The 24,287-nt window shown below is 49.3% G+C and overlaps 1 protein-coding gene across 6 annotated transcripts in view; it reads left to right on the top strand.

The window, feature by feature from the left end:
• Positions 1-456: 456 nt before the first annotated feature.
• Abcc8 (ATP binding cassette subfamily C member 8) overlaps positions 457-24,287 on the top strand; it is an 81,281-nt gene continuing 57,450 nt past the window's right edge. For 2 of the 6 annotated variants that reach the window (NM_001412034.1, NM_013039.3), the window contains exons 1-6: positions 747-962; positions 2,247-2,388; positions 7,095-7,216; positions 10,611-10,777; positions 13,536-13,778; positions 14,532-14,720. In NM_001412034.1, coding sequence (NP_001398963.1) covers positions 815-962; positions 2,247-2,388; positions 7,095-7,216; positions 10,611-10,777; positions 13,536-13,778; positions 14,532-14,720 — 1,011 coding nt within the window. In that variant the 5' untranslated portion in view covers positions 747-814. Of the gene's footprint in view, positions 963-2,246; positions 2,389-7,094; positions 7,217-10,610; positions 10,778-13,535; positions 13,779-14,531; positions 14,721-24,287 lie in introns of all 6 variants that reach the window. The other 4 variants (XM_039101882.2, XM_063281903.1, XM_008759320.3 and 1 more) reach the window with 4 other exon arrangements.

Below are 24,287 nucleotides of genomic sequence, written 5' to 3'. Positions count from 1 at the left end.
CTAGGTTGTGACAAGTGGACTATTCAAAACTATCAGGCACTAGGGAGTTGTCTCCGTGATTAATGGTACTCCTGTGAGTTCTCTTGAGGAGACAGAGTTCTGTTCTCCGTAGCACCCATGCCAGGCAGCTCTCAACCACCACCAATAATTCCTGCTCCAGGGGATCCAAGTTCCACTTCTGGCCTCTGTTGGTATCTATGCGCGCGCGCGCGCGCGCGCGCGCGCGCGCACACGCACACACACCCACCCACCCACCCACCGTAAAACAAATCATTAAACAAACAAACAAAAAACCCTAATCACCACAAGGGAAGAGAGCTGGGTTCAGGCCAGCTTCCCACTGGCTAGCAAGGACACCTTGAATTTTTGGTGCTATGAGGTCACTCTGTGACCCCGCGTCAGAGACACTTGGGAAATTCCCAAGCACCCTCCTAAGTTCAAGTTCTTTACAGTTTCTTTGGACTGAATCGGATGCGGGCTTGTGTCACTCTGTTCCCATGGGGACCCCTCTGATCTACATCCAGCTGAGCCGCGCTCCAGCGAATCTACATTCGGGAATCCCAGATCCACGCACTTCGGGCTCACCGGATCATCTTGGTTACGACTCCCACTCAGACACCGCCTCGCCCCACAAGACAGCGCACGTGCGCATTGGGTGAGACCCCACCCTCGCCCCACAAGAGCATCTGGAAGGGCGGGGCCCAGCGGCAGGTGGGGGCGGGGCGGGGCGGGCCTTGCGGGAGCCCAGGGTGCTGCGAGGGACAGAGGCGCGGGAGGCGCGCGGAGCCGGAGCCGAGCCCGTGCGCGCGCCACCATGCCTTTGGCCTTCTGCGGCACCGAGAACCACTCGGCCGCCTACCGGGTGGACCAAGGCGTCCTCAACAACGGCTGCTTCGTGGACGCGCTCAATGTGGTGCCACATGTCTTTCTGCTCTTCATCACCTTCCCCATCCTCTTCATCGGTGAGCGCGCGCGCCGCGACGGAGGGCGGGAGGACGCGCGGGGGGAAGGACGAGTGGCCGGTGGGGGTGGCGCGCGGTCCCGCACCACCGGCTGGCGGGTCTTCCTGGGTCTCCTGCTGTGGGTCTCCTCCTTCGCACCCTCCCCCATCCCTGAACCAGCGCCAGACACGATGGGCACTAGCGATCTTAGGGATCCCCAAGTTTTGCTACCGCAGAGCCTGATCCGGAATGGGGCTCCGCACGAGCAAAAAAAAGGTCGCGAGGGACTCAGCCTCACCCCTGAGTGGCGCTGCGGCGGGAGCCGGGCCATCCTTTTCCCAGGCCCATGCTGTCACCGCTGCGCTGGACTGGGGTTGGAGCGCAGGCTGCAGCCAGCGGGGTTGATGGTGGAGGCCAGCGAGCCTCGCGCTGTCCCAGCTGCCCGGCCTCAGGCAGAACCTTTCCCCGGCCTGGGGACCTTTCCACGCTGCGAGGAGATAGAGTTTGGGTGACGGTACCCCACCACCCCACAAGGCGCGAGTCTTCCTCATGTAACTTCTCCAAGACCGTGTGAGTCAACTCAGATCAGATTTAGCAAACCCCTTCAACTCCCAGCGCGCTTGCCAGTCAACTCAGATCAGATTTAGCAAACCCCTTCAACTCCCAGCGCGCTTGCCAGGAAGTGGTCTACGAAGTTGAGCGCCCAGTCTGGAGACAATACTCTTCACTCTGGTCCCCTCCTCTCCCACGAACTTGAACTCTCAGGCCAATCAGCTCTGTTCAAAGAGAGTGTTCATTTACTTCAATTAAGAGAAATAGCAAATCTTTAAAACTCTTTAGGGAAGAAAGGCGAGGTGGCTATTGAACTAAATTAGTAAAAAGTTGCTGAACGGGGCTATCCTGGAAATCCCGGTTCTTGGGAGGAGGAGGCAGGAGGATCAGGAAGTTTAAGGTCATCTTCAGCGACACAGGAAGTTCAAGGCTCGTGTGGGCAACATTAGACCCTGCCTCAAAATAAAGACCTGCTGTAGAAGGAAGCTGCTAGTTACTGACAAAGATAAATGATAAGCCAGAAATAGCGAGGAAACAGCAATGCATGCCCATGTGTGTATCAAAAACGAGACAGAATGGGTGGCCAGTCACAAAAGAGGTCAGGTGACTTCGGATCAGGCTGCAGGTCCAGGGCTTTGTGCCTGGATGTTCAGTTCATATGTTCAGCTCTGGGGAAGAAGGGTTTGTATGGTGTCCCTATCATCACACTAGACCTCCGTGTGGGCTCCTTACCTTCTGCATCTCTCCCTGCAGGATGGGGCAGCCAGAGCTCCAAGGTGCACATTCACCACAGCACCTGGCTCCATTTCCCGGGGCACAACCTGCGCTGGATCCTGACCTTCATACTGCTCTTCGTCCTCGTGTGTGAGATCGCTGAGGGTATCCTGTCTGACGGGTAAGCAAGCAACTGAGGGCTGAGGAGAGAGCGGACCGCTCCTGGGCCGCTGGAGGCCCTCCCTGCGCCTGCTCACGTGCCTTCCACCAACCAGTACCTTGGCTACGAATCCTGTAACCTGGTGTGAACTGCGCCAGCCCCTACATGCATATGAGATGCAGGGGCCACCCTCAGTCAGGAGGATAAAGGGAAGGCAGACTTCTCTACCATTCCCTGTACAGCCTGACAGAGTGCCCCAGCTGCTGTGGGCAATACCTGGCCTCTTCTGAACATCCCTGAAGTGGGTGAAGGGACAGGAAAGCAGGTCACTTGTTCCTACTGAAGGCCTCCCCTTGGTTCCCGTTCATTTACAAGATTCAGTCCCCGGATCTCTGGGCACTCACCTTTGTCCCGATACAGCCCCATTGCCTCTAGCCCCATTCTCCTCCCCACCCTCACCCTTCCCTCACCTCTCCTACAGACCGGAATATATGTCCAAGTTTCCGTTTGCAAAGCTGTCAGAACATGGGATCTGGGGTGTCCACCGTCTTTGTAGTCCCAGTGCAGAGCCCACAAAAGCCCAGTGCAGAGCCCACAAAAGCTCTGCAAACATTGATTGAATCAATGATAAATTTGATAAATCAAACCATACCACACAGACATGATCTGGGAGGAGATGAGAAGGTAGTGTCAGATGGGTTCCATGGTGGAGGGGACTTTGGCGCTGAGCCTAGACCATGACAAGTGTTCTGCCTTAAGTGGGGGCAGAGGGGTGGGGAGGGCGCGGGGAGACTACAGCACTGGAGGGAGAGGAATGAGGAACAGGCGTGCCTGGTCTGCAGCAGCGGCAATGAGCATGATTTAGGCTATCGTGATTTGAGGCCTAGGGGAAAGCTGGGTCTGCAGAGACTGTCTTGGGAACAAGGCCACCCTTCAGGGGATGGAGGAATGAAGAAGGCTGAAACAGTAGACATGTGGAAGGCAGCCATGACACTGCGGCTGAGCATGAGACCTGGGGCTAAGAGGAGGGCTTCCGGGTGGTAGGCTGCCTTGTCTGAGTTGAGTGTAACTTGCCTTTAGCATAGCACTCCTGGACAGAAGGCTAAGTGTGTACTGAACAGGCCAGAGGGTGGCAGGAAGAGTCAGAGGGTAGTTAGGTGAGGGATGACTGTGGTGGGAGATGAAGCGTGTCCTCAGAGAGGGACGGAAGGGGATACCGAACGGAATGGAGGAGTCAATGGGCCTCAGAGACCGTGTTGGGAGGCGATGGATGCCGCAGTTGTGAGTGGACATTGGCTGGAACATCAGAGGTCCAGCTCCTCTGAGCTGCAATTAGGCTGTGCTCGACCCTGCAGCTGTCCCCCCTATCCAGGCGTCAGCACTAACTCCATGCCTCGCCTCGGCAAGGCACCAGGTCCTACTGCTGATCAAAGCCTCCTAGAGTACCAGAAAGGATATCACTACTTAAGTCTGGGTGACTAGTGTACTCCTTCCCCAGGACCCTGCCAAAATGGCGCCATGTACTCAGGAAAGGGACTCATGAGCCCTCAGGCCACCAGTAATACACCTAGGTATGGCTGGGTGACAGGAAAATGCCCCCACTGGAGAGAAAGGAGCCCCAGGCCTTCTGCTGAACCTTCTGTTCACTGCCGACTGGAGGACCTGCATATTACACAACCTTCCTGTGCTGTGTCTTTTCTACCTGTGCAGTAAGCTCTGGAGCCCTCACTTGCCCATTTGAGGGAGGCAAAATGAGAAAACAGACGCGGTCCAGAGCCCAGACGCAGAGCCTGGCGCAGAGGATCTATGCTCAGGACACGGGGACCAGGGACTGGCAGGGAACAGCCCAGAAGCCCACTTTTGCACACTCGACCCTGGGTGGCTGTGCCTGCACCCCAGGCCTGCTCAGTATGTCCCCTCCGAGGCACGATGCTTGTCTGCAGCTGGACACTGGGCTCCTACATCCCCGAGTCAGCAAGTGTCCGAGGAAGGGACGGTGGGGCCAACCGGTTACACTACAGACCTGCCCTGCGGCTCCCCATTCTCACACTGGCCTGTGGCATGCGAGGCTAGAGCCGGGTAAGACAACCATGTCCAGCTGGGATGTGGTTAGACTAAGCCACATTCGGTGACTAACAGAGGTGTCTTCAGTCTGTAGTGACCTGTGTCTGTGTTTGGTCCCGTCAATGCTGAACGGCCAGAGGAGTGCAGGTGAATGAGAAGAGGGGTGGGAGGAGCATATGGGGAGAGTGTTCTCCTGAATTGCAGGGTGCCGGGCTCATATAGAGAAAACTTTCACCCCTGTTCCTCCCTGCTTGATCTATTATAACTGAGACCGTGGCATACTTGTTCTGATTATACATCTTAAATTCACTCCAGCATTGTTTCTGAAGCCCCTGTCCCTGACAGAGGCTGTCTGTCCAGGGAGGTCTTTGCCCTTTCGCATCCCCTCCATTAATTGCAAGCCTTTTGCTGAAACGTGATATCGAGGCTTAAAGGACATCAGTGACTGGCAGCCTTAACAAGGAATCTAGAAGACTGCCTTTTCAGCTTGGTTTTGGAGTTTGGTCTCTCCAGGCACCCAGTCTTTCCCCATTGTTTTCTGTGGATTGCCATTCCTTCCTCACGACCACAGAGTGGCCGCCCTGTTGCAAGTGTCCCATAGGAAGGAAGGGGCAAGCTTGGGAAGCACATCCAGCTGTTCCTCTTCCTCACAGGGGAGGTCAAGCCCCATACACACAGCTTTACATCTCAGTAGCCAGAACTGCGTGGTCACCCTCAAACCAACCCCTGGCAAAGGGCTGTGGGCTTGTCAGCCTGCTTGACATAGTCACGATCTATCTCCTAGGTGCTGGATAACTTATGGTTCTTTGCCAAACAGCAAGTGGAGGATGCTGTTTGGTGAACAGTCCATGCTGTACATGGCTCTACTTGGGCCTTCCAGAGTCCCCAGAGTTCTGACTTTGTGCACTTCTCCATACAGCATGGCATGTCTGCTAAACAAATACTTTTTCTTCAAAGCCCAGCCTGGTTTCACCTCTTCTGGGAAGCTTTCCCTGGTTGGTATCCCTCTCCTTTGCTTTCCCTCAGCCTTAAGTCCATCTGGAGTAGCCCTACCATGAGCGGTTGAGTCAGATAGAAGCTTGGTCTTTGCCTATGCTTAGCTTTCCAGGGCAAGGGTTCTCAGCCTGCTGGATCCAGTAATATAGTCAGTACAGTATAGTATAGTTAGTATAGTATAGTATAGTTAAGATAGTGTAGTTTAGTTAGTATAGTTTAGTTAGTATAGTATAATTAGTATAGTATGGTATAATATAGTTTAGTTAGTATAGTATAATTAGTATAGTATAGTATAGTTTAGTTAGTATAGTATAGCTAAGACAATATAGTATAGTTAGTATAGTATAGTTAGTATAGTATGGAATAGAGTAGTATAGTATAGTATAGTTAGTATAGTATAATATAGTTAGTATAGTATAGAATAGTATAGTATGGTTAGTATAGAATAGAATAGTATAGTATAGTATGGTCGGTATAGTATAGAATAGAATAGTATAGTATAGTATAGTTAGTATAGTATAGTATAGTATAGTATAGTATAGTTAGTATAGTATAGAATAGTATAGTATAGTTAGTATAGTGTAGTATAGAGTAAAATAGAATAGTATAGTATAGTTAGTATAGAATAGAATAGAATAGTATAGTATAGTTAGTATAGTATAGTTAGTATAGTATAGAATATAATAGTATACTTAGTGTAGAATAGAATAAAATAGTATAGTATAGAATAGAAAGGATTAGTATAGTATAGAATAGTATAGTATAGTTAGTATAGAATAGAATAGAATAGAATAGAATAGAATAGAATAGAATAGAATAGAATAGAATAGTATAGTTAGTTGAGTATAGTATAGTTAGAATAGTATAGTACTGTGTTGTATTGTACTGTGTTGTATAGTAGTATAGCAGTATAGGAGTAGCAAGGACATTACTGGGGCTGAAACAGACCCTCTGGGGATGGAGAGAGTTTCCAACATTACTAGTGCAGAAAGACAGGTGCTAGGGAGGTTGGTGGTGGCCCTGTTGCCTGGCCCTTTAGTGCTGGACTGGACTGGGTCTGTGTTTTGCTGTCTATAGGAAGGGTATGATCAAGGAAGCTAAAGCAACCTTCTGCACTTGTTGGTGGAAGCTGAGGCCTAAGAGTAGAGTTGGCCAAAGTGTGGATTGTCACCAGGCCAACAGCCAGCCTGCACAGAGGCCTTGGTGAGTCAAACAGGATGGCACCATTGAGTAGTCTTTGTCCCTCCGCCCTGAGGAGAACAAAGGCCTGCTCTTGGACATGGTGCTTCGCCAATCTGTACCCTAGTTCCCTTGATTAGAGAATAGTGTGAATGAGAGTGATTAATTAAACAATTTATCACTCACTGGGTACTTAGACTCATGCTTGGCACAGGGCGGATACTCAGCATCATTAGTTCAGTGCCCACAGGCACTGCAGTGCTCGCCTGTACCGCTTGTGCCGCTCGTGTTAAATGGGGCTGGAACTAAGTGAATTGGGATGCACAGAATGTTTGGGATACAGGCGGGGAAGAATTACCAGCCTGTGAAGGGATGTCGTGATCATCCGCGACACTACTGTGTGTTGAACAGTAAGCACAAGACCTGTGCCTGTGCTGGCCACATCCACATCCCTTCTCTCATTCCTTCTCCTTTTTCTCCCATCACAGGGTGACAGAATCCCGCCACCTCCACTTATACATGCCAGCTGGGATGGCATTCATGGCTGCCATCACCTCTGTGGTCTACTACCATAACATTGAGACCTCTAACTTTCCCAAGCTGCTGATTGGTAAGGACGAGGTCGGGGTGGAGGGGGAGCCTCTCTTCCTCCAGCCAACGTTTACTAAGAACCCTCTCCAGGCAACCAATCCAGGCTAGGAACCAGAAATGAAGAAAGGTCTCTGTCTCCGTGGAGCTTGTGGTCTGGAGGAGGAGACAGATGGGCCAAGATAGGACCAAGGAGCAGGGGCTAAGGATGCTGTGGAAGAAAGCAAGCTGCTCAGGGAGGAGAGTGGCTGGTGTGGTTATCTGTGCAGGGCAGCAGGGAGGCTCCGAGCAGAGCCAGCATGCAAAAGTCTTCAGACTGTGAGACCAACACAGCCCAGCCCAGTGAGCAGGGGCCCCTGTGGAAATCTGGAGTCTGACCACCAGACAAAAGGTGTCTCTGGTCGTTAAGATGGCCCCAGGGTAAGAGGTAAGGGAAAGATGTGAATCAGAGTTCCTGGCATATTGGATTTGAAATGTCAAGAGATGGTCAATCCCAGGGTCAAGGAGACAATAAGGTAAATGAATTGGGTGTTAGGGCTGGAGATGTGGTCAACAGCTGTGGGCTTATGGATGGCATCTGATGCCTGGATGGAGTCTCATGGAGAGCAGAGAAAGGCATAAGACTAAAACCTAAGGCTGGCTGACTCTTAGACACTCAGCCTGCAGCTTCCAACGTGAATGCTTTGGGTGCCAGGCAGAAACAGCAGCCATGCTGCCTGCCCTTTATGGAGTGTGTATTGTGGGCTGGGCTCTGTGCTCCCCACCCTCCCTGCATGGTTCATCCCAGGAGTTACCCACAGTAGCTCTGTTGGAGCTGTGGCTCCCCTGTGGCATACAGATATGAAATAGAAATGTTTAAAGCACCAGCAAACATTCGTTGAGCGTTTCCTACATGTCAGGCTCACATTAACTCAATCCTTACCACAGCCCTATGAGGTGAACCCCATTGTCTTCCTTCTTTAGAGCAGGAAGCCTATGCCCAGGGGTGAGGGGCTTGGTCTAGTCTAGTCTTGCACCCAGGTGCATCACCCAAACCAGGCGTCTGAGCAGGTTTCTAGCTGGTTCTAAGGGTCCCTGAGCTGTGTTCCTGCCACCAAACCCATAAGTCTGTAGATCTGTCATGCCATAGTCTAGAGTTTGCAGTTGCCTCTGATCCTGTGTCAGCAAGCCACTGGTGTTCATGGGTCACAGCATGTAATAGAAGACACTAGAATTGGGGACTGTCTGTGCTGAAGTAACATGGCTGCCTTGCCTTGAGGCAGGTGACATTTTCCTACTGTCTAGTCACAGGTCTACCTTCCTATGGTAGGTGCAAGGCTCCATGGAGACCCTCCAGCCATGCCCCTTCCCCAGAACCCCATGTGAATGAACGGGTATGTCTGGAGTAGCAGCCAGAAGGGAGAGCTGAGGGTGTGTGCAGAGCCTGACTGAATCTTATGAACAAAGCTAGGATTCCAGTTTTCACAAGCACCAGGGATTCAGTCCTCCAGGAGAGAGCGAATCAGCACCCTGGGTGGCTCCATACCTTCCCAGAATTCCTCAGCTCCTCTGGTTGGAGTTTGGCCCCCAGGAGAAGTTCCCCAGGTCTAGAAATTCTAGATCAGGCCAAGAGGGGGGTGGGGTGCTAAGCTATAGGGATAGAGGGGCGTTCTTGGGAAAGCCACCGGACTTGGATGCCTTCCTCTGCTCACAGGCCTGGAATCCCAAGGCTGAAAGTAGCCCATGAAATGTGATCCTGGGGCCCCAGGGGACACTGACAAAAGAGAAGGGGGACAGACAGAAAGGAGAGGTGGCCTTCAGGGAGAGCCGAGGAGGCAGGGAGGCAGGAAGGGGCTGGAAATGGCAGGCGGAAGGCCACATGGGGCTCTGGTCCTCCCCAGCAGGGATGGGCAGTTGACTGCCTTTTGTCTTGGTGGTGGTGGTCATGGTTGCTGTTGTTGTTATGGTTGCTGCTTGTTCATTTCTTCCTATTTTCGTAATAAGGTCTCCCCGTGTAGCCCTGGCTGGTCTCAAACTTGAGGTTCTCTTGCTTCTTTTTGGGTTTCTCGTGTGTGTGTGTGTGTGTGTGTGTGTGTGTGTGTGTGTGTGTGTGTGTGTGTTTGTGTGTGTGTCTGTCTGTCTGCCTGTCTGTGTGTGTGTCTGTGTGTGTATGTGTATGTATGTATGTATGTATGTGCGTGAGTGTGTCTGTGTGTGTGCGTGTGTTCATATGTATATAACACGGTATTGACCATGTATGCCAGCCATCATGTGTGCAGCCCTGTGATATTAAGAACATTTTCACAGCTGTGCAGCCACCACCACTGTCTGTCTCCAGGACCTTCCGCCTTCCCAAACCAAATGCTCTAAACTCATTAAACACTAATGCCTCCTTTTCCCTTCCCTAGCTGGGCAGCCATTCTACTCTCTGTCTTTATAGAGCTTCATTAGGACTTTTTAATCCTCTTGTAATCTATTTACTTTGCCTAGAATAATTATTCCAAGTTGTCCATGTTGTAGCATGCATCAAAATTTCCTTCCTTTAAGGCTGAATGGCAGTCCATCATCTGGCTAGACTATGCTTTGGTATCCATCCATCTATTGGTGGACACTTGGATCTCTCTCACTATTATTATATATCAATATCACTATCGTGGAGGTCTTTGCTTTGTTTGTTGTTGTTGTTGTTGTTATTGTTGCTTGGTTGCTTGTTTTTTTTGAGGCAGGATCTCATGTTGACCGGGTGAGTGTCAAACTCACTATGTATCCAAGGATGACTTTGAACTCCTGATCCTCCTCCTCACTGCCAAATGCTAGGATTACAGAGGTGTGCCGCATGCCTGTCCTTGAGTTCTGTGGACAACGGTTGTGACCGTGGGTGCAATGAGGGCTTGGGTTACCCAACCTTCAGCCAGGGCCCCCTTGATTGGCTGAAATGGGGATGACAAGCCACTCCCCTCTCAAGGTTGTGGTAAGGAATGAATGAGAAAACACAGTACAGTGCTCTCCCAGCACAGTGCTGATAGCTTAGTGGAATTCGAGGGGGCATTTCCCCACTAGCATCGCTAATCTCCTGACCTGTCGGACTTGGAATGTCATCAAGGTTTCTTAGAATGTCTGTCATGAGTGTTATGGTGCCTAGTCCGCATCCCAAAGGGACACTGGAGTCAAGCGTGGTGACTCACACTGGTAATCCCAGCACTTAGGAGGTAGAGGCCAGAAAACTGGGAGCTCAAGGTCATTCTCAGACATATGTGGGACTGTCCCACACAGTGATCAGCCCATCAACTGGCTGATCAAGGGAATGACGTGATAACCACACATTCACACTCCCTCATCAAACATGTGTTTGAGCATCCCCCCCACCCCACCCCATGCCTCCTGAACATGGCTTGCCGAGGTGTACGTGTGTGTGACCAGCATCCTCTGCTCCACAGCTCTGCTCATCTACTGGACCCTGGCCTTCATCACGAAGACCATCAAGTTCGTCAAGTTCTACGACCACGCCATTGGCTTCTCTCAGCTGCGCTTCTGCCTCACGGGGCTTCTGGTGATCCTCTACGGGATGCTGCTGCTTGTGGAGGTCAATGTCATCCGGGTGAGGGTAAGCAGGGAAGGGGGAAGTGTGGTTCCAACCCAGGAATCCTTTGCATCTGGGCGCTGCCGCCACTCAGCAGAGCTCATGAGACCTCGCTGTGTTGCCTGCCCAAGACAGGTCACCGAGGCCATAGGTAGATTTCAGGGGAGGCCTTCACCACAGGTACCCAGAGGAAGAGGGGATCATGAGGAAGGATTGACTCTCACAGAGAAGAGGAAGCATCTGCTTCTTTTGTTGGGGACAGAGAACTCAGTGGAGCACTTGTGAGTGAGCAGAGGCCACTGTTCATGGGCCTGTCATGTTCTGTTTTGGTAGGCTGTGGGTTATTGTTGTTGTTGTTGGTTTTGGTTTTGAGAAAAGGTATATAGCCCAGATTGCTATCAAACTTTCTACCCTCCTGCCTTAGCCTCCTGCCTTAGGGTTTCCATTGCTGTGAAGAGACACCATGACCAAAGCAACACTTATAAAGGACAACATTTCATTGGAACTGACTTACAGGTTCAGAGATTCAGTCCTTTATCATAATGGTGGAAGAATGGCAGCATCCGGGCAGGCATGGTGCAGGAGCTCTACATCTTGTTCCGACGGCAGCCAAAAGACTGACACCCTCAGGAGACTAGGAGGAGGTTCTCAAAGCCCACCCCCACTGTGACACACCTATTCCAACAAGGCCATACCTCCTAAAAGTGCCACTCCCGGGCCAAGCATATTCAAACCACCACACCTCTGAGTGCATAGCTATGTCTTTTGCTTTGTCATCCTTTATTTTCCCCTTCCCTCTTTCTTCTCCACCTTAGACTAAGTACCTTTGCCTAACCCTGTTGTCCCAGGTAACTCAAACACCCTACGTATTTTCCATATTATTTTTACTACTATGACATCATTCACATCTGTCTAAACAAATGTCTCCCCAGTGGCTTTCCCTCAACACACATAAGTAAAAACGCTTTTCCCTTCAATATTTGTTTCATGAAAATAGATGGTATTATATTCCATGTTCTGAATCATGGTCATCTCGGCCAGCGTCTTTTAGGACTCCTCCAAGCTGCCTGAGATGCAAGTCCAGTCTCTTAGTGGCTGTATAATATTCCTCCAGGCAAACGAGCTCTGGTTGGTGCAGCTATCGTTCTGTGGGTAGACGTTCACTTCACTGCCATGCTCTTGACTTCACACAGCCGTGTACAGAACATGCTAACCTCTGTGTATTGCCACTCTGTTCTGTGGGAGAGATGCCCAGAGAGGGAGTTGCTTAAGCAAAGGACATGTGCCTGCATTTTAAAGTGAAACCAGCATTACTGGCTGCTGGCAGGAGGCTGTGAGTGACCTGCACTGAGGGAGACAGTCCTTTGCCTGCCCTCCAGCACACACTGGGGTGGTGATTCTCTCTTGATAGGGCCTTTGGCTGGCTGTAAACTGCTCTTGAATTTGCCAGTCAGGTTCTTCTGCTTTTACTAAGTGGTCCCCAGGAGAGACAACTCCTTACATTCCCTCCCACAACTGATCCTCACAGCCATCCCTCCCTTCGATAGCATGTTAAATGAGGTTTGCTAGCCATTGCATGAGGTGGATTTGAACGAGGTCCACGTGACTCCAGGTTCTGCAAACTCAGCAGTCTTAATCACTTTTGCTGTTGCCCTGATAGTGTAGCTGGTAAAAACAACTTAGGGAAGAGAGGGTTTACTTTGGCTCACTGTTTAAGGGTAAGGTCAAAGTGACAAGAAAGGCTTGGCGGTCAGGAGTGTGAAGCAACTGGTCATGAGAGAGAGAGGTGCTGACGCAGTGCTTAGCCTGATCTCTTGCCCCCCCCTCTCTCGTGTGTGTGTGTGTGTGTGTGTGTGTGTGTGTGTGTGTGTGTGTGTGTGTGTTTTGAGACAGGATTTCTCTGTGTAGCCCTGATTGTCCTAGACCCATGTTGTAGACCAGGCTAACCTTAAACTCACAGAGATCTACCTGCCTCTGCCTTCTGTGTGCTGGGATTGAAGGCATGTGCCACCACACCCAACTTCTTGCCCTCTTCTTAAGAACATTTTAAAATTATTTTTTAATTATTCAGGCGGAGTGACTCATACCTTTAATCCCAGCACTTAGGAGGCAGAGGCAGGTGGATCTCTGTGAATTCTAGGTCTACATAGTGAGTTACAGGCCAACCAAAGCTACTTTGAGCTACAGTGAGAGTGTCTCTCTCTCTCTCTTTCTCTCTCTCTCTCTCTCTCTCTCTCTCTCTCTCTCTCTCTCTCATGATATATACACACACATATATACATATATGTATATATCATGTGTATGTGTATATTTATATATCATGTGTATATGTATATATCACATGCATGGATGTGTGTCTGAGGATAGGGCCATTTTGTACATGAGTACAGGGACCTGCTGAGATCGTCACACCCTGAGCCAGGCTGAGCATATGCAGACCATCACACACATCTAGGGTGGATTTTCCTCCTTAATTAACCCAGTGTGGCTGTGCCTCACAGACATGCCCAGAGGCTTGTCTCCTAGGTGATGCTGACAGGCAGTGATGGTGACCCCAGTTCTTCCCTGGTTCAGCTCAAACACAGCTTCAGTGAGCAGCCAGCCACAAGGCAAGGAGGCCGTGGACCTGGAGCCCAGGAGGCCCTCTTCCTGGAAAAGTTTACAGGCCATAGATGGACACATTTCTTGGTGGTCAAGGGCAGAGCATCACACCCAGCCCTTTGCTGAGCGATAGTGGACTTGTCCACCCTCCACCTCTGCCCCACACCCATGTGCCCCACAGAGATACGTCTTCTTCAAGACACCAAGGGAAGTAAAGCCCCCCGAGGACCTACAGGACCTGGGTGTGCGCTTTCTGCAGCCCTTCGTTAACCTGCTATCAAAGGGGACCTACTGGTGGATGAATGCCTTCATCAAGACTGCTCACAAGAAGCCCATCGACCTGCGGGCCATCGGGAAGCTGCCCATTGCCATGAGAGCCCTCACCAACTACCAGCGACTCTGCTTGGCCTTCGATGCCCAGGCGGTCAGTGAGTCCAGATGAACCACCCACCACCTGGGTTTCCATGGAGTCACAGACGGGGATTCAGAGGGCAGAAGGCCAAATCCCTGAGACCCAGGAAGGGGAACAGGCTCACCCTCAGTCACACAGAAGCCAAATATTCATAGGTCGTGGTTGGAGTGGCTCTTACAGTTCAGGTCAGCACGTCCAAAGATGCTCACAGTCAAAATGGGGAAGCTGAGGTTTGGTAAGGGATATGGCTCTACAGGACTCTCGTGTCCCCCGCGTTCTTTGTTTTGAAGCACAGTGACTATAACAATGGGGTGAGGAGTGCATGGCCTGGTCCTTATACCATCTCTGCAAATCTGTCCAGGCTGGGGTCAGCTCTTACCAGTAAGGAGGAAGCTGAGGCCCTGCAACTCCACGCCCTGCCCAGCACTCATTCCTTCAGTGTGTCTGCCGGGCACTCAGGGAAACATTGAAACAGACAGTAATCAGTGATCATGGCAGGTGCCAATCCATCAAGACGGTGCTACACTGATCACATGATCCCCTACAAGCACTGTGACTTGATGATGCCTCTGGCCTCAGTTTCCTCATCTGACCTGCCCTGTCAGGCATCTTTTTGATACCATGATTTCCTACTGAAGTTTACCTGTCCACGGATAGCCACAGGGGTTTCCCCAGGCAGCAGGATCCAGGAGAGACCTGGGAGGAGGGGCTCCCTGTGGTTGAACTCTCAGCCACTCTGACCTGTCTGTGGGTCTCTCTTGGCAGCGGAAGGACACACAGAGCCAGCAGGGTGCCCGGGCCATCTGGAGGGCTCTCTGTCATGCCTTTGGGAGACGGCTGGTCCTCAGCAGCACATTCCGTATCCTGGCCGACCTCCTGGGCTTTGCTGGGCCACTCTGCATCTTCGGGATCGTGGACCACCTCGGGAAGGAGAACCACGTCTTCCAGCCCAAGGTAGGTCCCACTTGGGGCATGGCTAGGCAGCTCCTAGAAGGCCCGCCCCATAATTCTCTTGTGTACCTGTGTTTGAGAGGCCGTGTTAGCAGTGGCTGACTGGGTGCTGAGGCTCTGTGTCCTGTCAGCTGAAATGCTGAGAAGAGAGCTTGTGCCCCCAGGAGATTCTTGGTGTCTGACTTTCAGCGCACTGCCTTCGGTTTGGGGATCCGAGCTCTTGGTGTTCTGCAGAGGTATCTAGGATGGCTGCTAGTGAAGGAGAAGCCATCCAGATCCCCATGGCTGCCCTACCTCCCTGCTCAGGATTCCACTACCCCAGGTCTACTAACACATCGGATCTTCCTCCCTCGTTGTTTCCCCCTCCCCACCTCAGTTTTTGGAGACAGGGTTTTATCTAGCCTAGACTGACCTTGAACTCTCTATGTAGTGAGACTCCCCTTGAACTCCCGATCCTCCTGCCTCCACATCTCCTATGTTTGATATTAAAGGTGGACAACACCATATCTAGCCTATTACAAAGGCTCTCCACTGCCCCCAGATACTCAAAACTCACTAGACGAGATGTTGCTCAGTGATCTTTTATTTTTATTAGATATATTTCTTTACCTACATTTTACACGTTATTCCCCTCCCCGGTTTCCTGACCATAGCCTCTATTCCCTCCCCTCCCCCTCCCCAATATGGGTATTCTCCCTATACATCCCCCTTATTGCCCCCCATATTTCCCTGCACTGGGGGTCCAACCTTGGCAGGACCAAGGGCTTCCCCTTCCACTGGTGCCCCAACAAGGCTATTCTCTGCTACATATGCAGTTGGAGCCCTGGGTCAGTCCATGTATAGTCGTTCCATAGTGGTTTAGTTCTTGGAAGCTCTGGTTGGTTGGCATTGTTGTTTTTATGGGGTTGCAAGCTCCTTCAACTCTTTCAATACTTCCTCTAATTCTCCCCAAGGGGGTCCTATTCTCAGTTTGGTGGTTTGCTGCTAGCATTGACCTCTGTATTGGACATGCTCTGGATGTGTCTCTCAGGAGAGATCTATATCTGGTCCCTTTCAGCATGCATTTTCTAGCTTCATCAATCTTATCTAGTTTGGGTGGCTGTATATATATGGGCCACCTGTGGGACAGACTCTGAATGGCCATTCCTTGAGTTGCTGCTCTAAACTTTGCTTCCATATCCCCTCCTATGGATATTTTTCCCCTTTTAAGAAGGAGTGGGAGCATCTGCACTTTGGTCATCCTTCTTCTTGAGCTTCCTGTGGTCTGTGGATTGCATCTTGGGTAATTCGAGCTTATTGGCTAATAGCCACTTATCAGTGAGTGAATACCAAGTGTGTTTTTCTGTGCTTGAGTAACCTCACTCAGGATATTTTCTAGTTCATTCCATTTGCCTATGAATTTCTTGAAGTCATTGTTTTTGATAGCTGAGTAGTTCTCCATTGTGTATGTGTACATTTTTTGAATCCATTCCTCTGTTGAAGGGCATCTGGGTTCTTTCCAGCTTCTGGCTATTATAAATAAGGCTGCTATGAACATAGTGGATCACGTGTCTTTGTTATATGTTAGAGCATCTTTTGGGTATATGCCCAAGAGAGGTATAGCTGGGTCCTCAGGTAGTTCAATGTCCAATTTTCTGAGGAACCTCCAGATTGATTTCCAGAGTCATTGTACCAGTTTGCAATCCCACCGACAATGGAGGAGTGTTCCTCTTTCTCCACATCCTCGCCAGTATCTGCTGTCACCTGAGTTTTTGATCTTAGCAATTCTGAGTGGTATGAGGTGGAATCTCAGGGTTGTTTTGATTTGCATTTCCCTGATGACTAAGGATGTTGAACATTTCTTTAGGTGTTTTTTGGCCATTCAGTAATCCTCAGCTGAGAATTCTTTGTTTAGCTCTGTACCCCATTTTTAAATAGGGTTATTAGGCTCTCTGGAGTCTAACTTCTTGAGTTTTGTATATTTTGGATATTAGCCCTCTATCAGATGTTGGATTGGTAAAGGTCTTTTCCCAATCTGTTTGTTCATTGCCGTCTTGTTCTAATGACAGTGTCTTTTGCTTTACAAAAGCTTTGCAGTTTTATGAGATCCCATTTGTCAATTCTTGATCTTAGAGCATAAGCCATTGGTGTTTTGTTCAGGAAATTTTCCCCAGTGCCCATGTGTTCGAGACTCTTCCTCACTTTTTCTTCTATTAGTTTGAATGTATTTGGTTTGATGTGGAGGTCCTTGACCCACTTGGACTTAAGCTTTGTACAGGATGATAAGAATGGATTGATTTGCATTCTTCTACATGCTGACCTCCAGTTGAACCAGCACCATTTGTTGAAAATGCTATCTTTCTTCCATTAGATAGTTTTAGCTCCTTTGTCAAAGATCAAGTGACTATAGGTATGTGGGTTCATTTCTGGGTCTTCAATTCTATTCCACTGATCTATCTGCCTGTCGCTGTACCAATGCCATACAGTTTTTATGACTATTGCTCTGTAATACTGCTTGAAGTCAGGGATGGTGATTCCCCCAGAAGTTCTTTTATTGTTGAGTATAGTTTTCACTATCCTGGATTTTTTGTTATTCCAAATGAATTTGCAAATTGCTTTCTATCTCTATAAAGAATTGAGTAGGAATTTTGATGGGGATTTCATTGACTCTGTAGATTGCTTTTGACAAAATGGCCATCTTTACTATATTAATCCTGCCAATCCATGAGCATGGGAGATCTTTCCATCTTCTGAAATCTTCCTCAATTTCTTTCTTCAGAGACTTGAAGCTCTTGTCATACAGATCTTTCACTTGCTCAGTGGTCTTTTTAACTCAGAAGATGTCACAACTGGACAAAAGAGCCAGAAATCAATCTGTCTGTCTGTCTGTCTGTATCCATACATAGGCATAGGGGACCAATAAGCACAGGAAGAGGGACAGATAAAGGCAAAGGGATAAATGTAAGAAAAAGACTATGATGTGTGATATGTACGATATAATAATGTTACAATGATAATGTTACAACGATAATGTTACAACGATAATGTTGCAGTGATAATGTTACAATGAAGCCCACTTTTGTACACTAACTTAAAAACTAATTTTAAAAAGGGTTGAAGGGGCAGGAGAGATGGATCAGCCATTAAGAGTGCTTGCTGCTCTTGTAAAGACCAGAGTTTGGTTCCCAACACATATGTTAGGTAACTCATTGCCAGCTATAACTCCAGGGGCACACACACACACACACACACACACACACACACACACACACACTCTACACGCACAAATGTTAAACCTGAAAGGGGGGGTCAGAAGCCTCTTCTAGGTGTGGTCTTCTCTACTTGGGGTAACATCAGCATTGCCCACACTGCGGATGAAGGTACCAGATTCTCTGCAGTCACCAGGGTGAGATGGCCACGTTGAGAAATCCCCAGTGAGTCTGCCTTGTAAAATCCCGGTGACGGGGATTCTAACATTTCAACCACACACAGGCCTGGTGACACTGAGGGTAATTAGGGCTTCCACAGTCGGCAGTGCCCTGTATGCAATATTCATTTGTCCCGGAGCACTGACCTCCTCGTGAAGTTTTTATAGTTTTCTCCAAACATAATTAGTCAGCCAAGCACTTGTTAGAAATCCTAGACAGGCCAGGTCTGTAGGTCTGACTTGCCCAGAATATGTTTATTGATCCCAAGGTGCATTGGCCCTGGGCAGGACCGTGTGGTCACAGAGACTTATTTTTATGATCAGGATCATTAACGACAACATCTATCTATCAACCACTGGACACACATCTGGTTGTGGGCACCATTTCCCTTTTCCTTGTGTAATCCCTAAAGGAACCCTTTAGGAAGGGTAATTAGGGGGAGGGGGTGCAGGCAGTGGGTCCATTGAGATATAATTCCCAAGCCATATAATTCATGCTGTAGATATTCTTACTTCCATCTACAGATGAAAACCTCGATGCTGAGCCAGATTAAATAACTTTCCCAAGGTCTCTCAGTCAGCAGCTAACAGTTAGAATTTGAGCCCAGCTCTCCTGCTCTGTCTGTAGTCTGGGCCTCAAGCCATGACACTAACACCAAACCATATGGCTCCACGGGTCGTGAGATCCAGCGATGGGGAAATCTAAATAAAATATGACTGCCAGGAGGCACCCGAGGGTGGGGTGGCGCCTGCCTGTAAGCCCAACGTTCAAGAAGCTGAGGCAGAAGAGTGTCGGCAAGTTTAAAGCCAGCCTGGGCTTTAAACAAATCCCATGCCCCAAAAGAAGGGCTTTTGAATAGGACCTGGATGGGTGAATTGGATTAGCCAATACATCCTGTATGTGTGTGGAGCTTGGTTTGTTGGTTCATTTGTTTGATTTTGTTTGTTTTACTTGTTTAACCTTGGATGTCTTTGAGGGCCTTTTCTGGCTATAAATATTTTCCTCTCTCTCTCTCTCTCTCTCTCTCTCTCTCTCTCTCTCTCTCTCTCTCTCTGTGTGTGTGTGTGTGTGTGTGTGTGTGTGTGTGTGTGTGTGTGTGTTTCACACCATGCATGTTGGGGTCAGGGGGCAACTTGTGGGAATCAGTTCTCTTCTACCATGTGTGTTCCCTTCTGAGTCATCTCATTGGCCTCTTCTGGTCTTTACCAGGCCCCCAAAGGAGAGAGGGAGACATTATCTCTTTGCCTCCTACAGTAGCATCTCGGCTTTAGTCTGACTGTAGACTGCCCCCCAAATTCCTCACCTTCTCCATTCTGCACGTTAGGGGAAAGTGGGGAGCCGTCTTCTTCCTGTTTCCCCAAACCCTCGGGAAAGTCTCCTAAGTAGAAAATACCCCCAGAGCTGGTGAGAGCAGCCCCAGGAAGGTTCCTTCACCTGAGCCTCACCTCCCTGTCTCAGCCCTTGGTGTTTACCCTGTGCTGGCTACAGTTTATTACCTTCTTGTTGGAATGTTCTTATCGGCACCCAGATCCATGGGACAGATGGCTCTGCCTCAGTGGCAGCAGGCATTATCAGATTTAATAGTTGTTCCCTGCAGCCCAAATACAATCAGCAAATTTCCGACATAGAAACGAGAGTTGAGAGTAAACACAGGCCCTGGCTCTGGAACACTCTGTGGCTCACCAGCCCAAGGCTCCCTCCTGCCGTCTAATTCTCTTGGGCATCAGAGCCCATAAATGTGGGGAGAGGTTGTGCAGCGGAGTCATTTGCCCCTCCCCTTGCCTCCCAGTTCTATCCAAGAGCCGGTGCTATTGGGTTGGGCTACAGGGATAGGGCAGGGAGGACGCTCGCCAGCCCCAGGCTGCAGGGCTTCAGCCTGGCACGAGGAAGCCCAGCCCATGTCCAGCCTGCTTCAGGCTGCAGAGCCAGCGCCCACTGTTGACTCCGTCAGCAGCTGTCCTGTCTGTCCTCTCTTCCCTTCTAGGACACACAATTGGCAAGGAACAGAGAGGGCGCCTTTGGCACCTAGAAGGATGGGCGGTCTCGATTTGCATATTAGTCTGTAGCCCCGTGGAACCATGCTCTCTCTGAAGCTCCTGTCCCAACTGTCTCTCTTCCCTGTGAAATCTGGGCTCTATCCAGGATCTAATTCTTTCCAGCCCCACTCTCTCGCCCAACCCCCTCTCCAATCTGTCACCTGCCAGGGATGCCACTGATCTGGCTGGAGGGCAACGGCATTGGATTCATAAGGAATGGCTGGTATCCGAAACCTGCAGCACCACTCTGGGCTGTCAGCTGAGCCAAAAAAAGACAACAAGCCCAGGTTGAATCCAAGGCCAAAGCTTCGACCCTTCTGGCCACAGTGGGAAGAGCATGCGGGCTTGTGTGTGTTTCCGAACAAACTGTGCAAAATGGCTGATGTTCTGTGTGTAATATCCTCTCCCCCTCCCCCTGTTCTCCCCCTCCCCTTCTTCCTCCCCTTCCCCACTCCTCCCCCTCTCCCCCTCTCTCTCCCGCTCCCCTTTTCCCTCTCTTTCCTTCCCACACCCCTGCTTCTATTCTTATTGCTACTTTTCCTCTCCCCCCTCCCCCCTCACTGGGTTATTTGTGGCTCTCACTCTGGGTGGCACGATAATCATTAATGTCTTGCTGTTTCTGTGCTGTTGGGATGCCAGTGTGTCAGCGGCCTCTTTGTGACAGTGTTCACAAAGTGCCTGAAGTGGCTGCTTTCATGCTTCAGCTCTGTGTCTCCTTCTCCAGGAAGCCCTCCCTGGTTGTTTCAGACACCCCTGGTCTCTGCTCCCACCATGATAGCCTTCCAAGTAGAGTGGGGCTGTAGCTCAATGGCAGAGTGTTTGCTTAGCACACATGAAGCTCTGGATTCAAGCCACAGCACCATACAGACGCATGCACATACACTACATACAAACACCACACACACACAACACATATACACCATACACCCATCTCACACACACCACATACACACTGCACACCACAGACACACTATACACCATACACATACTACACACACTATATACCACACACACACCACACACATACCATACCACATACATATACTGTACACACACACACCACACATAGTATATACACTACACCACATGCACACACACACACACACACACACACACACACACACACACACACTCTGTAGGAAATGATACTTCAGTGAAGAATGAAGTTGTTACCACATGCACTCAGGAGTCAGAAGCAGGAGGCTCACCACAAGTTCAAGGCCAGCCAGGGCAGAGTATCCAGCTGATGTGCCTAGGGTCCAGCCTCCAACATTGAGTAGAGCCATTACCACACATTGACTTCCAATATGTAAGGGATGCCATTTACAGATGGTTCCACGATCCTCTGCTGCAGAAACCCTTAACCAGTGTTTTACAGAAGAGGAAGTCGAGACTCAGAGAGGGTGAGGGGCTTCTCTAGAGTCCCCACAGCTGATAGGTGATGAGTCTGGTGTTAATGACAGCATGGGGCATGGGGAGCCATGTACTGTTTCATTTAAAAGAATATTTAGGGTCAAAGAAGTGGCTAGTGAATAAAGATGATGGGCGACAAGCCATGTAGCCTAAATCTAATCCCTGGGACACACATGGCTGCAGGAAAGAACTAACTCCCCCCAGTCGCTTACTGACCTCACATGTATGCCGTGGCACCAGTGCATGCACAAAATAAATAAGTTAAAATTTGACTGTGTTTTTCAAAAGGGTATTTATTAAGCATCAACTTGCAAATAGCGTCCCCTAGAGCTTGTGAAAGCAAAAGTCTAGGGCGTAAGATCTTCCAAAGCTTTCAGCTTCCATCAAAGGTGGAGCTGTGGTTCTGGTCCCTTCTCTCCTGCCATGGGACTTTCGCCCCTCCCAGGATGCAGGCTGTTCTCCTCTTGGCTAGACAGCACTGTGACCTCCTTCTTAGGCCTCTTGCCTGGCCTGGTACCCAGTTATTTCCTTTTGCGTTTCTGGGGACAGAGATTTGTGTTGCACAGGCTGGACTCACTACATAGCAAAGGGTGATCTTCTTGTCTCCGCCTGGATGTCAGAGGTGCCCCAGGCTTGTGTACCCATGGCTCCACCCCTTTAAAACTGCATTGAAAATATATCTATCCACAGCCCTGTAGCAGACGGAATGACAGCATTTCCATATTTCTTTCCTTTCCCCTTTCCCGATTTCCCCTCTAGAGTCCCCCTGTCCCTTACCCCCTCCCCCTGCCTCTATGAGAGTGTTCCCCCACCTACCCACTCCCTCGCATCTCCCCACCCTGGTTTTCCCATACACGGGGACATTGAGCCTTCCCAGGGCCAAGGGCCTCTCCTCTTATTGATATCCGATAATGACATCCTCTGCTACACATGTGGCTGGGGCCATGGGTCCCTCCATGTGTAGTTTTTGGGTAGTGATTTAGTCCCTGGAAGCTCTGGGGAGTCTGGTTGGTTGGTGTTGTTGTTCTTCCTATGGGGTTGAAAACCCCTTCAGCTCCTTCAGTTCTTTCTCTAACTCCTCCATTAGGGATCCCATTCTTAGTCCAATGGTTGGCTGCGAGCATATGCCTCTGTATTTGTCAGGCTCTGGCAGAGCCTCTCAAGAAAGAGACAGCTATATCAGGCTCCTGTCAGCATGCACTTCTTGGCATCCACAATATTGTCTGGGTTTGGTGACAGTACATGGGATGGATCCCCGAGTGGGGCCATCTCTGAATGACCTTTCCTTCAGTCTCTGCTCCACACTCTGTCTCTGTATTTCTCCTGTGAATATTTTGTTCTCTCTCCTAAGAAGGACTGAAGCATCCACTCTTTGGTCTTCCAACTTCTTGAGCTTTATGTGGTCTGTTGATTGTATCTTGGATATTCCAAGCTTAGGGGCTAATATCCACTTATCAGTGAATGCATATCATGTGTATTCTTTTGTGATTGGGTTACCTCACTCAGGATGATATTTTCTAGTTCCATCCATTTGCCTATGAATTTCATGAAGTCATTGTTTTTGATAGCTGAATAGTACTCCATTGTGTAGATGTACCACACTTTCTGTATCCATTCCTCTGTTGAAGGACATCTGGGTTCTTTCCAGCTTCTGGCTATTATAAATAAGGTTGCTATGAACATAGTGGAGCATGTGTCTTTGTTATATGTTGGGGCATCTTTTGGATATATGCCCAAGAGAGGTATAGCTGGATCCTCAGGCAGTTCAATGTCCAATTTTCTGAGGAACCTCCAGACTGATTTCCAGAGTGGTTGTATCAGCTTGCAATCCCACCAACAATGGAGGAGTGTTCCTCTCTCTCCACATCCTCACCAGCATCTGCTGTTACCTGAGTTTTTGATTTGAGCAATTCTGACTGGTGTGAGGTGGAATCTCAGAGTTGTTTTGACTTGCATTTCCCTGATGACTAAGGATGTTGAACATTTCTTTAGATGCTTCTCAGCCATTCGATATTCTTCAGTTGAGAATTCTTTGTTTAGCTCTGTCCCCCATTTTTAATAGGGTTAGTTGGCTCTTTGGAGTCTAACTTCTTGAGTTCCTTGTATATATTGGATATTAGTCCTCTATCAGATGTAGGATTGATAAAGATCTTTTCCCAATCTGTTGGTTGTGGTTTTGTCCTAATAACAGTGTCCTTTGCTTTACAGAGATTTGTAATTTTATGAGGTCCCGTTTGTCGATTCTTGATCTTAGAGCTTAAGCCATTGGTGTTCTGTTCAGGAAATTTTCCCCTGTGCTTATGTGTTCAAGGCCCTTCCCCACTTTCTCTTCTATTAGTTTGAGTGTATCTGGTTTGATGTGGAGGTCCTTGATCCACTTGGACTTAAGCTTTGTACAGGGTGATAAGCATGGATTGATCTGCAATCTTCTACATGTTGACCTCCAGTTGAACCAGCACCATTTGCTGAAAATGCTATCTTTTTTCCATTGGATGGTTTTGGCTCCTCTGTCAAAAATCAAGTGACCATAGGTGTGTGGGTTCATTTCTGGGTCTTCAATTCTACTCCACTGACTGATCTCCCTGCCTTTCTCTGTACTAACACCATGCAATTTTTATCACTATTGCTCTGTAATACTGCTTGAGGTTGGGGATTTCCATTTTTAATAGGGCACAAGTTTGTTTATCCCCAGCAATGTGATCTTTAGACCTAGA

The sequence above is a fragment of the Rattus norvegicus genome, chromosome 1 (genome assembly GCF_036323735.1).
Source record: "Rattus norvegicus strain BN/NHsdMcwi chromosome 1, GRCr8, whole genome shotgun sequence".
Lineage (NCBI taxonomy): Eukaryota > Metazoa > Chordata > Mammalia > Rodentia > Muridae > Rattus > Rattus norvegicus.
Note: the sequence above shows the minus strand (reverse complement) of the source record. Positions and strands in the feature narration are given on the sequence as shown.